Here is a 17,316-nt window from a genome sequence, read left to right on the forward strand (position 1 = left end):
GCAGGTTGCATTGTATTTACAGCTATCTTTTGGACCTTGAGTCTAGGCAACACACTCGATCTTCTTGTCGTGTGTTTTACGATTCTGGTTTGATCGAGGTTCGGCGTTGTACGCCCTAGCTTCAATTTCAGTTTGGCATTGTACGCCTCGTTGTTGCTTCGGCCTAGGCACCGGCTTTAGCGGGATTTATTTTGTTTGGAGCGATACCAGCATGAGCTTAGTACGGCACTTGGGGTTTATTATGAACACCGGAATCGGTTTGGCCACCGATCGGAGGTGTACTTATCGGATAGGATCGTCCTGCGGGGATGGATCAGGTCCGGTGAAGTTAGTCACAGTAGCGCTTGATGTCTGGCGGACAAATACAGCAGGCACAGATTGGTACAGTTCTGGTTCAGTACATTGAGGCAATTCTTTGCATTATTTTTCCGTATACAGGTAGCAGGTATTTATTACTTCCTTATTTATCTGTTTACTCTGTATTTCATTTCATATCAGCATTATATTTGTTTATCTATCTCTTTGGTTCCGTGGATTACGAGTTGCTTGTGGGCTCTGTCGTAGCCCACTGAAGAAAAACATGGTGCGGTTTCTCCCCCATCCCCCCAGCGTGACAGAGACGAGGAGTTGGCATTTTGGGCACGACGAAGGGACGATCTAGCGTAGTCTGGTATAGCGATCAGCCACCCTAGGTGTATTTCCTTTTCCCCTTTAGTAATCATTTAAATAATGATTCAGTTTAGATGTTTGAATGTTGTGATTTTCGTTATGCACGATTAGATGATTCTTGATGAGCTATTGAATGAGTTGGTTTTTCGAATGCATGAGATTATGGATGTTTTATTATACATGAGATTGGAGTTTCAGATATGTGTTTTGGATCCTTTGGTTTTCAGTATTGGATTTATACGCGTGTGATTTCTACCCTCGAGGTAGCTGGTTTCAAATAGGTCTTCCGGGGGGAAACAGTTTTCAAAAGGGTTTTCGAATGGTTTTTATGTAATGAATGAATTTAGAGGTGATAAAAACAAAAGCTTCCAAGCTGTGGGGAGCACTTTTGAATAATAGGATGTAGTGTGTATTGTGCATTGCCATCATTCAGCGCCTAGGGAGTGCTGTAAGCAATGCATATTCTAAGGATTGTTAGCTGTATGGAAATAGCACTATCATGCTTTGATGTTGTTTTACGATAGAATGTAGGTTGTGGTTGTGATCCTGTTGTATCGTTGGTACGCCGATGCAAATACAAAGGAGACTTTCTGTCGAGTGGACAGAGGAACTTTGTATTGTGTGGCCGGAGTCTGCTACCTCGGGCGTGGCCAGGGTGAAAAAAAAAAAAAAGGCACGCTTTTCGCAAACTCTGTTTTAAAAGGCTTTAAACGCGCCCCGGCCGTGACAAATATGATATATATATATATATATTATATTAGTACTATAATATATTATGTACTAGGATTATATATGTAATATTTATGTACGTATATGTATATGTTATTATATATGTTATATGTAGAGAATATGTATATGTATGGATTATATGTAATATGTGATGTATACTATGTATATGTATTTATATTAATGTAATATGTATGGTATAGTATGTATATATATGTATATATGTATTATGTATATGTATATATGTATATGGCTATGTATGTATATTGATCTGTATGTTATATATATGTATATTTATGTATATAGTATATGTATGCTAATATAATATATAGTATGTATATATTATATATTATGCCTATAATTATATATATATATATATATGTATGTATTAATATATATATATGTATGTTATATAACTATATATGTATGTTATATATAATATATGTCATATATGCTATGTATATATGATATATATATATATGTATGTATATATGTATATATATATGTATGTATTATATGTATATATATATGATATGTATATATGTATATTAATTATATGTATGTATATACATATATATCATGTATGTATATATCATAGTTAATGTAATTATATATATATATGTACATTTGTAAATATATATAGTATATGTACATATATGGACATATAATAATATACATGTACATATATGTAATATAGTATATAGTGTACATATTGTCACAGTATATATATATATGTATACATATATATGATACATATATATGGTATATATATATATATATATATAACATATTAATATATAGTACATACTATATATACAATATATATATAGTATATATATATTATGTATATACATATATACATATAACACTATTATAATATATATATATATATCATATATATATATATATATATACCTATGCAAAACACAAAAAAAACCATATATATAATGCATATAGTATACATATTACTCAAAATCATATATATATGCCAGTAGGTGAGTATACATAATATACATATACATATATGTATATACATATATATATATATTATATCTAATATATATATACATTATATATATATGTATATATTAATGCTATATATATAAATGATATCACAAGTATAATATATATAGCATATTATATATGTATATATATATATAGAAACTAATGCGTTATTAATAAATAACATAACTATATTTCCATTAGGAAACAATATGTACCCCCCATAGCGCCAAGAGCCCCGATGTAAGACTAAAAGTCGTGGCTGGCATGATGACGATCCTTCACCCAATAGATTTACAACATAATTCTCTAAAAAGTTACTTAGCCTCTATCGTACGTTTGGCTAACATTCTCTGGCCAAGATTCTTCTTATACTTAATGGCGAGCAATGTTGCATCAATATGATGACTATCATGACTCTTGCCTGAAATTTTTTTACTCTTTAAACAGTACACGATTTGAGATATTTGATGCATAACCCATCAGAAAATTTAACTCCCTCTTAATAAATTTACTGAAATCTTCCTTTTCTCGTATCATAGAGAAGGCATGACGGAGGTAGATATGTTTGATCACATTGATACTGGATGAGGTCATATCTTAGTCGAAGTCTCGTAGGTCCAGACGAGACTTGAATTATTTTTTTGTCTTCTTTCTAAATTTAGTAAGGTATAAAGTACTTGTCAGCTAAGTTTTTTTTCAATATGCATACTCAAGGTATATGAACGTTACTAGAAGAGTTTCCCAATACAGGTAGTTCAAAAAAAATACTCCTTCCGCTTCTTCCAATTATGTGAAGGTTGAACATCATCTACTCGCTTACGTTTTCTGCTTCTTATATTACAATTATACTTTCCCAAAATGATGTTAACATCTTTTACTTGCTCTAAAACATCCCAACCAGAAAGTGGAGTAGGTGCTGTTCTATGTTCTTGCTTACCATTGAAAGATATTGCATCACGCCGAAATTTATGTCCATTATCAAGGAATCTCCGATGTCCCGTATAGCAAAATTTTTCTTCCATGCTTTAAATATTCAGAGCAAGTTTCACTATTGCAATAAGGACAAGCAAGTTGCCCTTTTGTGCTCCATCCCGAAAGACAAGCATAACCTGGAAAATCGCTGATGGTCCACAAGATTGCAGCATGCATTTGAAATGTCTGTTTGCAAGACACATCGTATGTCTTGATGCCTTCATCCCATAGCTCCTTTAATTCATCTATCAATGGCTGCATGTACACATCTATATCATTCCCAGGGGCAGATGGACCAGGAATAAGTAATGAGAGTATAAAGTATGGTTGCTTCATGCAGATCCAAAGGGGCAAGTTATAAGGAATTAAGACAACGGGCCACGTACTATGAGAAATACTCATTGTGCGAAATGGATTAAAGCCGTCGCTTGCCAACCCTAGCCTCACATTCCGTGGCTCCGATGAAAACAATTGATGCTTATGGTCAAAATCCTTCCATGCTGGAGAATCAGCAGGATGTCTAAGTAATCCATCTTTTGTGCGCCCTTCATTATGCCATCTCATATAAGATGCTGTTTTTGAAGACATAAATAGCCTTTGTAGTCTTGGTTTTAGTGGAAAGTATCGCAATACCTTTGCAGAAACCTTATGACCATGCTTCTCTTTTGACTTCTTAATACTTACTTTACTTTCAATGGTTTTCCACCTTGAGGCACCACATACATGGCATAAAGATGCATTAGCAAACTCTTTCCGATATAACATACAATTATTTGGACAAGCATCAATTTTCTCATAGCCTAGGCCCAAGTCTTTAATGATTTTGTCAGTCTCATAAAAGCTACTTGGTAAGGTTTCGCCTGCTTGTAATACTTCTTTTAGCAATTTTAAGAGCATATCAAAGCTTTTATTGCTCCAACCCCCTAAACACTTTATTTGTAACAGTCTCACAATGAATGAGAGTTTTGAAAACTTCTTACAACCTGGATATATTTCTTGATTAGCATCTTTCACTAATTTATAAAATTTTTTTGTCTCTTCGTCTGGCTCCGTTGTCAAATCGTTAGTGTCTAAATCTCCCACATCAAAATCTGACTCTGGATGAAAAAATGCATCATGTAAAAGTTCATCCATTTCATCGTTGATTTGTTCATTCTGAATATTTGCCTTATTAGTAGGGTTTGATTGGGAAGTGTCCTCTCCATGAAATATCCATCTTGTATAACCTTGCATAAATCCATCACATAAGAGATGTTCATAGACAACTTCCTCTTCTTTCCAAAAGCAATTAGTGCATTTTCGACATAGGCAAAGAATCATACTTCCTTTAGATGCATTGTCGAATGCAAATTTGAGAAATTGGTCCAAGCCTTGCTGGTAATCAGCACTTGACCTATATATACATTAATTGAATAGTACAAATCAATATTACATAATTATATATATTAACATAACTAGATAATTATAACTTTAGAAATATTAGTAAAATTACCTTGGCTTAAGAATCCAAGTCTTATCCATACTCTTGACAAGTACTTTAGTTAGGTATTCGATCTTGATAATAGAATTACCTGTATAGACCTAAAAAGGTAATACTTTATGTTCAGTTACCTTGACTAGTAAGGACAAATATTTGATGACCTTAATTATACCTTGACTAGTAAGGACAAATATTTAGCCCCTTCAAAGTTACTATATCATTATATAAAATTACAAAACTAGCAGTCAAAACTTACTTAAATATGAAAAATTATATAAAATTACAAAACTAGCAGTCAAGAGTCAAGACTACATAGCTCAACCGTTCCACAAACCAGCCTATTAGACTGACAATAGACAAGCACATAGAGTCAAGATAAGACCATCAAAGGACCAAGAGTATTAACGTTAGGATATTAATTTGCATGAAGAAGAGTCTCATGATTAGCAATGAAGCCTGCAGAGTCTACACAAGGATAGTTTATAACATTTGCATTGTTCCAACTTCTTTGAGGAACGACAGACTAAAGAATACATTTGGTCACCGACATTTTCTCTATAACATTTGCATTGTTCCAACTTCTTTGAGGAACGAACTAACTTCTGCATGAAGATTTAAATCTTAGAATAGATTACCTGAAACTTCAACTTCCCTAATGCAAATAGATTTATTCTCTTAGAAACTCTCATTAGCTTACTTGGTTAAGATCTACCTCGTCTAACTTTGGAACAAATGATATAAAATCACTAAATTAAGGAATAACAGTGAAATCAAACACATTTGGGATGAAGAATATGTCGATAAATTAAAATCATGAAGTTTTTTTTTTTGCTAACTTCCATTAATTAGTTTGCTAGTAGATGTCAATATAGTTGAAATAAGTTGCTGAGGAGTTAATGACCTGTGGAGCCCTTGGCTGATGAAACCCCCTTTTCCGTTGACAAAGCAAGATGATGGTACAGAAAAGAAAATTAGCTACACACAGATCCTTGAATAGAATGGATTTCCAACACCTTTTTTTTTCTTTGCCTAATTTTGTTTTTTTGCTCTAAACTGCAAGCTCTATAATGGGCTCTATGACATGAGGTCTAGTTTTGGACAAATCCAAAAAAAAAAAAATCTACTCACGACCAAAAGGATGAAATAGAAAAGAAAACAAAATCATGAACACAAAGGGATCGAAACAATCAATTGAGTAGCAGATCAACTCAAATCGATAATGATTTTGGAAACAAAGAGAGAGAGAGAGTGACAGAGGGAGGGGAAAATGGTACCGAAGTGGAGATGAACGTTGAGGAAGCTAAAATCGTTCTCCTAATCTGCTTGCACGGCGGCGAAGGCGGAAGGGTCGCGGGCGAGGGAAGGGAACGTTGAGTTGCCCGTGCGAGCGAGGGTGATACTGGCGTAACGACGGGAGGATCTCCCAGGAATCAGAGATGAAGCAGAGGATCTCCCAGGAATCAGGGCGTAGCGACGCGAAGGATGATGCTTCGTCTTCTAGTGGCGTTCTGGTTGGGGAGCGGAGGAGCTGGAGCAGACGAGAGACATAGGGCACGCGCGTGGCTAAGGGTTTTTTTTGGCCTTGGGCGCGAAGCTAAATTTTCCCGCTTGCCTATTACCGGCGATTTTTTTTGGGTATAATTTCGATGCTTCTCAAAAAAATAAAAATAAATTTAATAATTACCTAAGTGAGGGCAGTTATTTAAAGTGCCCTTAATTACTAACTATTAAGGGCATTTTGCACAAGAGCCAGTAAAAATGTGCCACCAAAAATAGATTTTGGTGTAGTGAATGAGCATCCCCCTCGGCATCCCACTTCGGCGCCCAATCCCGCACGGGCGAGCATGTGTCATGTAGGCTAACTCCAGAGTGCCGGCTTGTAGGGAGCGACCCTCACAAGCATGTGCGAATGAGCACAATGGCAAGCAAGCATGATCATCGGTATCAAGTCCACGGTCATCATGTCTAGAACATGGTATAAGCACTAGCGCCAAAGGTTTAATGCAATGTCACATTGTTGAGGTTTAGTCATTTAACTAAGTCAAATATTACTACATGAAGTTCATGATAACTATGTCATGTATAAGTCACTTGTCCACAACAACATGATTTCACATGGTTTCTAACATGGCATGAAGTATTTCATTTCACTTGCAAGTTCACTGTACCACTCTCTCTCTACTAAATAGAGGATATAAACCTGACATGTAACATGTATATCTTAAACATTCAAAAATTCATTTATGCTCTATCTAGCATGAATATGCATGAATTTTTATTTTAAAACATAAGAAATGACAAAAGAGGAGTTCACCCATTTCGGTGAGGTCAAACCGATCGGATACTCCTCGAACTCCTTTGTTTGCGAACGGAGTTGCCCACTAGTCTCCTAGCACCCTAAGAAAAATTTTAAAGGGGTTAGGTGCTTCGAACGAACACCCCACAAAATCCCTCAAAAATCACAGCATCAATTAAGTCCCAAAGGCTTAAACAAGAGAAAACCCAAATAGAACCCTAGTTTTCCCAAAATTACGTTAAACTTCCATAAATCCCCCCAAAACACAATCTAAAATAGCAAAATTGCAACTAACATTCTTAGAGCTCCAAACCAAGCTAGGATGAAGGTAGGGTTGGAGATAATTCCTCAACCAAGCTCTATTCTTCAAGTCCAAGGCTTCTCCAAGGTTCAAGAACCAACACCCAAGAAAAAGGAGAAGAAAGAATAGATCAAACCTCAAAAATCCACAAATCTGAGAGGAGAAATCTAAAAAGAGAAAGAGGAGAGGCTTACCACACTTCTTCTCTGGTTCCAAGAACAAGGAACCCAACATGGGGGTGTTGGGGTATATATAGAAGTGTACATCCCCAAAAAGCCCCGTAGAACAACCAAACTGCAGACTACACTGCGTATCGGTACTCGAAGGGGAGTACCGGTACCCGACACCCAGACCCGCAAAACCCGAGCCTTGGTCAAGCGGTCTAATTAGGTGTACCGGTACCAACTCGATGGAGTACCGGTACCCGGCACCAGTACCGGTACCCGTCGACTCTATACCGGTACTCAGCACCCCTCAACTCAAACCCGAGAGTAGCTCTCTCAGTCACGCGTCGAGGTACCGGTACCCCACTGTGGTACCGGTACTCAACACCCCAAAACCTGCAGTTTGCAGATTTTGGTGCTAAGTACTCACGCTCGCTTCACAAAACGTGAGTAATAGGTCGGTATACAGTCTACGACCCTCAAACACACCAGGAATCGTATCAAATACTATTCCGACACTGAAACCTTGCAATTTACTAAAGTTCAGTGTGCTACAACTACATAAGAAGTTGAGATTTGATCGGCATCTCCGAATGCAACATAGGGAGTCAAGAGTGATTGGCATCTCCCATTTTGACACTTCTGGAAAGTCGTGACATGCCTCACATTTACACCCTTAAGTTTTCATGATCTTTAGGATTATCCATAATGCTCCCATGCACATTTCTTGCTCTCTAGCTCCAGTTTTGCTTAGAGTTCATATGCTACTAAATTCACACCTTAGGTTTCACCATAAGTAAGATGCCACACTAATTTCACCTATGTTCCAATGTATGTATAGTACTCAACACACGTTTGACTTATAATTTCTTTTAACACACAAAAGGGGTAGAAACCCTATATCCTTAAGTCAAATGCTTATAAACCATCATGACCCACTAGATCTCCCAGCATGCAACTACATACATTTAGTTTATTTTTATCCAATATACATGCATATAATAAGTGAGACTTTAGACAAAAAGAAGATCAAATTCGTTTCGGTGATATTCTCCACTTTCTCTTAGATCTTCACTAAAAGATGCTTTTCATCTTTTTAGAATACTAAGGAAATTCTAAAAAGGAGTTCTAACTTAGTTAGAATCCTAAAATCTCTCATTTGAGAAAATCCTAAATAAACCGTAAAAACGTCAACTCACCTTTCCACCTGCTAGCACAAGAAAGNGGCTCGCCTACGAGATGGACTCTCAGTATAAAATGATCACTTATTTGAAAATCCGTTAGTTTACTAGAAGGTCCACGGATTTTACTAAAGTTTCACAAGAACACCCGTAGGTTTTTGGAAATACTACGAGTTGGGCTCTCATCCCTGGCACGTTGAACAATTTATTTATCCTTGGATCAAACGGGACGCCCGCGGGCTTTACCCTAAACCCGTTTAACTCGATCGCGAGCCTTATAGAAGCCCCGTAACGATTCATTTCACAACACTCAGAAGCTCGGAAACCCGTGGGCTGTAAAATCTGCTCGTGGATTTTGGACCGAGTTTCTGACACAAAACGAATTACCGTTATATTTTACAAAACCACAATTCACGTTTACATCATGAAGATATTTTTGGGAAAAGTATGAGTTTGGGATGGGGAGAAAGAGGAGTAAAGAGAGATCTTACTGCCTCTCGATTGAAAGAGAGTAACAACCTAAAACATCGAGGTTGTGAAACTTCCGAACCGCCTCTGGTTCTTGTGAGCCTCCTTCGATGCCCTCCCACTTCCATTGAGAGAGTCGGGTAGTCCAAGCGCCTAGCAAGGCCGTTTGAAACTATTTCAAGTGTCCGAATTCCTATTCTAGACGTCCAAAAAGTTTGGAACTTCATATTCCACTTCTTTCATAACTTGGTTTTAATCTGAATTGATTTCAATTCAATCCAAACTCAGTTTAGACTTCTCCGAGCCTATTTTAATCATGTCTAGCATGACTTTGATCTACACTTTATCAATTTAGTCAAAATTTGGTACATTACAACACTTCGGAAGGTCTTGGCTCGTGGAATCGCGATCCCTACGTGTGACGCCATCTAGCATGGTATTTGGACTTTTGCATGTTTTAATCACAATATTTATGGGTTTCTATTTCATGCCACCTCAAAGTTTTACGATGTTCTTAGGTTATTACCCATGCAAATCTAATATTTTGTTCCACTCTAGATTATACAATGCCACTATGTTTGCTCTGTATCACTTCTAAGTAACCTCATTGTTCACTAAATTCGTAAGCCATGTGAAACTACTTTAATTCATGCTCATGTTAAAATAGACAATTAAGCAATTTCTCATGATGGATAGCCCACTAAAGTTCATAAATTGAACAATGTGTTACCAATAATAGACTTGAAAGAAAATTTAACCCAACTATGATACCTCATGGTTATCACCAACTACATGCATGTACTATGAAAGCATAAATCATGCTATTCAAGTATTACATAGATGATAATAAGGTTGAGAAATTTAAAAGAAAAAAAGGTTAGACAAAGATGAGATCAAACTCATTCTAGGAGGTATCCCCCACCTCAACTTAAATGTCAATCTCTTGTGCACTATTCTTGAGCACCGAAAACTGCAAATCCAACCTAAAAATGAAGTTCTAACAACTTTTAAACCATCTAAAACACTCTATTTGAGAAAATCCCAACTTCTCTTTAAAACTAAAAACCTTATCTTCTATGCCCTAAATGAGGAGAATGGCTAAGAAAATAGGGCTAGGTGGTGGAGATCTTCCTCTTGAAGTACTCCTCGTTCCCAACTCCAAGTTTGGAAAGGTCCCCTTGTAAGGAAAATGACGGAGGAACTAGGGTTACAATTTCCCCCTGAGAGAGAAAGAGAGAAAATATGGGAATGAGGAGTTGTGGGAAATTTTGGCTACACTTGCAACTAAATCCTCCAAATCCCACTATTTACATCTAATCAAGTTTCAACACAAAGCTGTGCAAGGTCCAAACGTTGCCTTCAAAGTTTGAACCTCGAAGGTCCACATAATGCATTTACATAGCTGGGGTTCAGGCTTCCCTTTCAAAGTCCGGATCCTTAATTTATTTTTACTTTGTGCAGAGTTGAAGTCCCGACTTTCCTCTCAAAGACTGGATTCAAAACCTATTTTTCTGTGTTACGGCAAGTAAAGTCCAGACTTTCTTTTTAAAGTCTGGATCCAAAACCTATCCTGTTTTTGAAGGCTGCTTAAAATTAGATCTCCTGAGTGAAGTTAGGACTTTGAAGTTTGGTCTAGTTTCGACATTTGCTCCCATAGGTTTGTTTTCACTCAAATTCACTCCAAATCACTTTTGAATTACTTTTAACACTTTATAATCTTTCTAATTTCCTCTAAATAGTATCTTCTACTATTTTCATCAATACTTTACTAATTTGACTAAAGTTTGGTATTTTGCACTAAATTCAGTATATTACACCGTTTCGGCCGAGGTTTCAATTTGGAAGAGGCAAACATAAGCTATTCTTATACTTATGGCTCTGCCAATAAGAAGTGACCACATACCCTGTGATGTGATGGTTCTCGTCCCCGTCGCCATCGTAATGATAGGAGTGAATTTGATAAGAGCGCGAAAGCCCAAAGCAGTGGGTTGCCTAAACACCACACTGAAACTCCAAATAATGGCAATAGGAGATTCGACGAGCACTTATCTTTTTACAAGTAACAACTGAGAGTGGCAATTGTTGATATCAAAACTTAGAACTAACAAGGCAGAGCATCGAAGAGAATTTTGGAAAGAAGTTATTGTTGGCTATTTATTATTAGGCTAAAATAGGTCCAACTTCCTGCCCCGTAACAATAGGTCTAAAAGACTAATAAGTTGAGTTGGATGAGCCTAATAAGTTGAGTGGGGCTACAGTCCACAACAGACCTAACGTCTAAGTGGGTTGAGTCAGGTCGAAGCCTGTAAGCGCTATAGTTGAACCCTTAAGTGCGTACTTCCTATTAGCACGTGCTTTGGGATAGTTGGTTAGCACTTACGATATGACAAATGGTATCAGAGCTAGTGGCGCGGGTTCGATTCCCACATACTGCATTAACGATGTAGGTGTTGGGGGGAGTGGGGATTGTTGGCTATTTATTATTGGGCTAAAATAGGTCCACCTTCCTATCCCGTGACAATAGATCTAGGATATTAATAAGTTGAGTTAGGTGAGTCTAATAAGTTGAGTGGGGCTGTGATCCACAAGAGACCTAACAGCAAGAGGCCCAACAATAGACCTAACGTCCAGATGGGTTAAGTTAGGTCGAAGCCCGTGCGCACTGTGGTTCAGCCCTCAAGTACGATGGATGCGCCCTTCCTATCAACATGTGCTTTTGGGATAGTTGGTTAGCGCTTACGATCCACAATTATGCCAAAGAGCACTCAGCTATCTAGGTTTTGATGTCACGCATGAACATGCTCGTTGCAAATAGAGGCAGGCTCACTTGAGTTCACTATTCAAAATTTTAACTAGGACAAGGGTGAGAAGTTATGGGGCAGTTGAGGAAATGAGGACGGCAAATAACATGAGTAACTCCGTCGATCACGACAGCTCGACTATAAAAGGTGAGAACAGATACAAAAAGGGATCCAAAGATCACACCACAGACACTAGTCTACTAGTACCTCGCATCTAAGGAGTAGAAGTAGCATAACCTAGCCTAGGACTAGCCATTATGTAATTAGTCATAATGTAATTTAGGAGTAGATGTAACGTAATCTTCACCGACCTTCAACCCTTGATGACATTGACCTCGGCAAACGTACTACTCTGATCATCGTCGGACCACCTTATCCTTACCGGCAACCATACTTTCCCACATCGTGAGGCTCTATCCACTTAGACTTGCCAATTCTCGAGGATTACTACAATGCAGCGGTTGCACATTGTGACTTTGGCCTAGACGATAGTCGAAGCTCGAATTGTTCAAGTGCAACGCCTTCGGCCTCACGTGCGCAAAGATCTCAAAACCTTTCCTCATGCTCAAACTAGACTAGGCAATTCTCTCTTAGGTCTATACTTGAGCTAAAGTCAAATCCAACCTGTGCATCATCAAGAGACAGTCGTACCTGTTGGCGGACAACCAAATCGCGCCACTTGTACGAGCACTATAATATTTTTTTGCAAACCCACCAACAGCTGCAATCGCACACCAAATGGGCTTTTAAGTGGAAAAAATTGTTACTCTTGAACGTTGAAGATTGGATTATGAGAGACAATGGAGAACAGACAAAGCTATGGTATACAAATATATTAATGAAGTACTGAAAATGTTTCAGCTAAGTTAAAAAACCACGATCGACAAGTTAAATGAAGCAAAAGGTTAGATAATTAAATCTATTTTCAGTTCTGGCCATATACGACTCAAAGTTCATGTAAATTTACTACATCTTTTACTTTTATTTTTATTATATTTAACTTCTATTCGAGATCTATATAATAGCTTTAGTGGACTATTAATTAAAGTTAGTGATTTTACTAGATATGTTTCGAATTTTTAGATCCATCCACATTGTGATGCAGTGTGAAAATTTTTTATGCGAGCAAAGAACATCGGTTATATTTCAAAAACTAGGTCGTGTTGGAAAACCTATCAGATCTTTTAGTAAAATATTCTTTAAAAATAATTTAAAAGTTTAATTTCAGTTTTAGAAAAATTTTGAAAAGAAATTAAATAATAAATACTGTAGAAAAAAGGATTAGAAAAGGCCTGTAGATCGAGACGTGTAGAATGCTATCCTAGAAGTGAAATTATCACTCAACGTGCAAGGCTTCCCGACAATTACTTCCAGCAATACAATGTCCATGCTCCACCCCGTCAGCACGCTTTCAAGGTGGCGCAAGATGAACCCAACAAACTTTAGGAGATCTAGCGAAATACTAGAAAGCTCGGTGAAAATCAACACAAAAATCAATGGCGAGAAAATAAAAGAAGGCCAGGTAGAGGATAGGGTTTTGCTCTTAGGTATGCCCAAGTTCTGATTGAACCCATGACACTCGTCTAGTCTATGTATACAAGGCAAGGATCTTGCTTCAACGCGTTAATTCCGTGTAGCGCAAGATAAGCCTAAGATTATACGGGATACGGATTACGATTCCCACAAGGATTAGGATAAAGATAAAGATAAAACCAAAAAATAAAAAATAAAAAATAAAATAAAATAAGCCGGGTGCTTGGGACCGCGTGCGCCGTAGTCCGCTCGGCTCAGCATGGCTCGGGCTCGGCTCGGCTCGGCTCGTGCTCGAGCCGGAGCCGTGCGTGTGTGCGTGTGTTTAGTCGAGAGCATAACTCTTATTTTCTCCCAAGCAACTAGCTTGAAAATAAAGAAATATATAAATAATAACAACATACTTTTAGTTTCCAATGTGGAACTAATCCTCATATGTGAAAACCTTAGTTGGGCTCCCAAGCAAGGCCCATCAAGTATTGGGCTGCCTAAGAGGCCTAATAAGTTTTAAATCACCAAAAAACCCAATAAAATTTAACATTTCCCCAAATGATTTAAAACTTCAAATAAAGAAAGTAAATAAACTGAAATTCAAAACAACTCAATAGAATGCTGAATCTCTTATACCACGTACTCGGCAAAGGTACCTTTCGGGTTTGAACCTTCACTTAGTACTCGTCAATGTACATCCGATGGCACGATGGTGGACAACGCCTTGAATCAAGGCCGGTGAATCGGATTTCCACAAACAGCATATATGGTATAGCTGTTTAGGTTCTAAGCGGGTGAGTGCTTTTATGGCCATGCGTTAGTATCGCTTCGTGTGTGTTTTAGGAAACCGCCCTCTTCCCATAGTCGCGGCCTCACGACTCCACACATATAGTAGGTCCTCAAAGGGTATCTGCAAAGTCACACCCTGCCTTATAGGTCTTGGACCCACTCAGGGCCAATGCCCTTCCTATCCACTTGCAGATTTGAGTACTGTCGCCATAGGGATGAGGAAATAAAACCAATGCTCCTCACAGCTATATGTTCGACTTATTTCTACCCATTGAACCTACAGCAGGTTGGGTTGCTGTCGTCGGTAACTTCTATTGTGGGCTAAGCTCCATCCCCCTCGACGATTCTAGGATCGCTATCCTAGATATTCCCTTCAAAGCTGATCAGCCAAATTCTTCGTAGATTTCACAAATTTCAATCCAATCACATTTTCCTTCAAATTCTGCCGAATGAACTTATGTCTCACTTTTATGAATCTATTCATCTTAGTCTCCGCATTCTCTTGGGCACACTTATCTATCGTAGATCTACAATCACAATGAATACATATAGGTGCTAAAGGTCGCTCCATCAGTGGCAAATTATAAAGAAACTCTCTAATCCACTTAACTTTTGCTACAGTAGTATCCAAAGCTATGAGTTCAGATTCCATAGCACTTCTAGCAATCAAAGATTGTTTAGTTGACTTCCAAGAAACAGCCGCTCCTCCTAGGAGAAAAACAAATCCGGTAGTCGACTTTACATCAGTTGCATCACTAATCTAATTAGCATCATCGTATCCTTCCAATACTGCATGAAAATCAGTGTAATGCAATCCATAGGATATAGTCCCCTTCAGATATCTCAAAACTCTTTTTAAAGCATTCCAATGCTCTCCATTTGGATTAGGGTATATTTTCTCAATTGATTCACAGTATAAGCCAAATCAGGTCTAGTATAATCTACTAGATATTCTAAGGATCCAATAATTTGTAAATATCTATTTTGACCAATTAGATCTCCTCTATTCTTCTTAAGATGCACACTAGAATCAGAGGGTGTCACTACAAATCTGATATCAAAATATCCAAACTTCTTCAACAACTATTCACTATAGTGGGATTGGCTCATAATATTTTCTTTCGATTTCCTAATGATCTTCATGTTGAGAATTACATCTGCTTGCCCAAAATCTTTCATATCTAAATTTTTATTTAGTAAATTCTTCACATCATATATCACATTCATATTAATATCAAAAATCAAAATATCATCAACACACAAACATAATATCACTATCTACCCATTATATTCCTTCGAATACACACATTCATCAGACATGTTCATATGAAACTCATTTGATACAACCAAAGAGTCAAATTTCAAATGTCACTGCTTAGGAGCTTGCTTAAGTCCGTATAATGATCCATTCAATTTGCATACTTCGTTCTCATGCCCAAAAACTACAAAGTCTTCAGGTTGCTTTATATAAATTTCTTCACCTAAATCACCATTCAGAAAGGATGTCTTAATATCTATTTGATGAATAATCAAATCATGGATAGAAGCCAAGACAATCAATACTCTAATAGAAGTAATCCTAGCAACAGGAGCATAAACATCGAAGTAATCTACCCTAAGCTTTTGTGCAAATCCTTGTGCCACTAATCTAGCCTTATACTTATCTACAGATCCATCTAGTCTCAACTTCTTCTTAAAGATCCATCTATAATCTATAGGCTTATATCCTAGAGGTAAATCAGTCAACTCCTAAGTATAATTGTGTAGAATAAATTGCATCTCAAAATTAATAGCCTCTTTCTAAAACGAATGTCACACCCCGGGGTCCCTTTGAAGTTTAAGAATCAAAGTGGAAGTGCCCAATTTTTTTTTTTTTTAAATCCTTGACCCCAGGGGATGTCAGATCCGCCACAAATACAGAAAACCCACTATTCACATGGACAAAGTTTCTCCTGTATTTGCACGGCGTCGCACAAGTACAAGATACAACCACAGCGCATTTAGCCATACACATTCACCACATCATAATATCACATTCAATCAATCATAAGATTATATGTTTCATTCATAAATTCACATCTATTAGTTTAAAACATTTCCCACCCGGAAACTCATTTTGAAATACTAAAAATCATGAAAAGTGGAAAGCCCTTTTTAAAACTGTTTTCCACACGAAAACTTTTTCCTTTAAAACAAGCTACCACGAGAGGTAGAAAACCATTTCCATAATTTCACATGAAAACCACAAGTACTTTAATTTCACATGAAAACCACAAGTACTTTATTTAATTTCACAAAACCATATATATATCCAACTGAAATAAAACCAACTGAACCATAAAATGTCTAAGTCATTTATTGTGAGGAATCAAGGTTAGAAACTAAACCGAAAGTCACCGGGCCGGAAACTCTATCGACCGCTAGATATGTGCCTCACGCCTTGTCCCGACTCGAACCCGCAAAGTTACCTGAAGTGGGGGGGGGGGTGAGAAACCAACAAGGGTCTCCTAGTAGGTACCGCAAGCAGACAAAGGTAAGCATACTCACTGGTAACCAAAGATATATACAACGATAATACAATAGCAATAAGGAATAAGGAAAACAGGATATAGATATGCAACTACCGCTACTGTATGCATGCAACAACCGGACGATCAGTCCCAAAATATCCAAATCTAGTAACCGCCATGTCAGTCCAAAGACCTCAGGCCTGTGCCACTACCACTCTAACCTGCATATAACCCTAGCATAAGCTCCTGGGCTAACGGGCTGGCACTTCCAACCACTTTTTTAAAAAAGTACACCAATGCGGTGGCCAAACCGCTGGTGTACGTGAAATGCGTACGAGCAAGTGGCAATCGATGCTGATATGCTCAATAGCCAACCATCGGCAACTAGCCGGCAAATCCTACCCCTCAGGGTATGTCGACTGTATAGCTCATC

The 17,316-nt window shown here is 37.5% G+C and overlaps 1 protein-coding gene across 1 annotated transcript; it reads right to left on the minus strand.

The window, feature by feature from the left end:
• On the minus strand, window positions 3,191-4,765 carry LOC109716524 (the record flags this gene model as incomplete). Its single annotated transcript, XM_020242033.1, is given in 1 exon segment — window positions 3,191-4,765. A coding segment is annotated over 1 exon segment (1,387 nt), but the record flags the coding sequence as incomplete, so codon positions are not given.

This window comes from Ananas comosus, linkage group 10 (assembly GCF_001540865.1).
Source record: "Ananas comosus cultivar F153 linkage group 10, ASM154086v1, whole genome shotgun sequence".
In the NCBI taxonomy this organism is placed as follows: Eukaryota; Viridiplantae; Streptophyta; class Magnoliopsida; order Poales; family Bromeliaceae; genus Ananas; species Ananas comosus.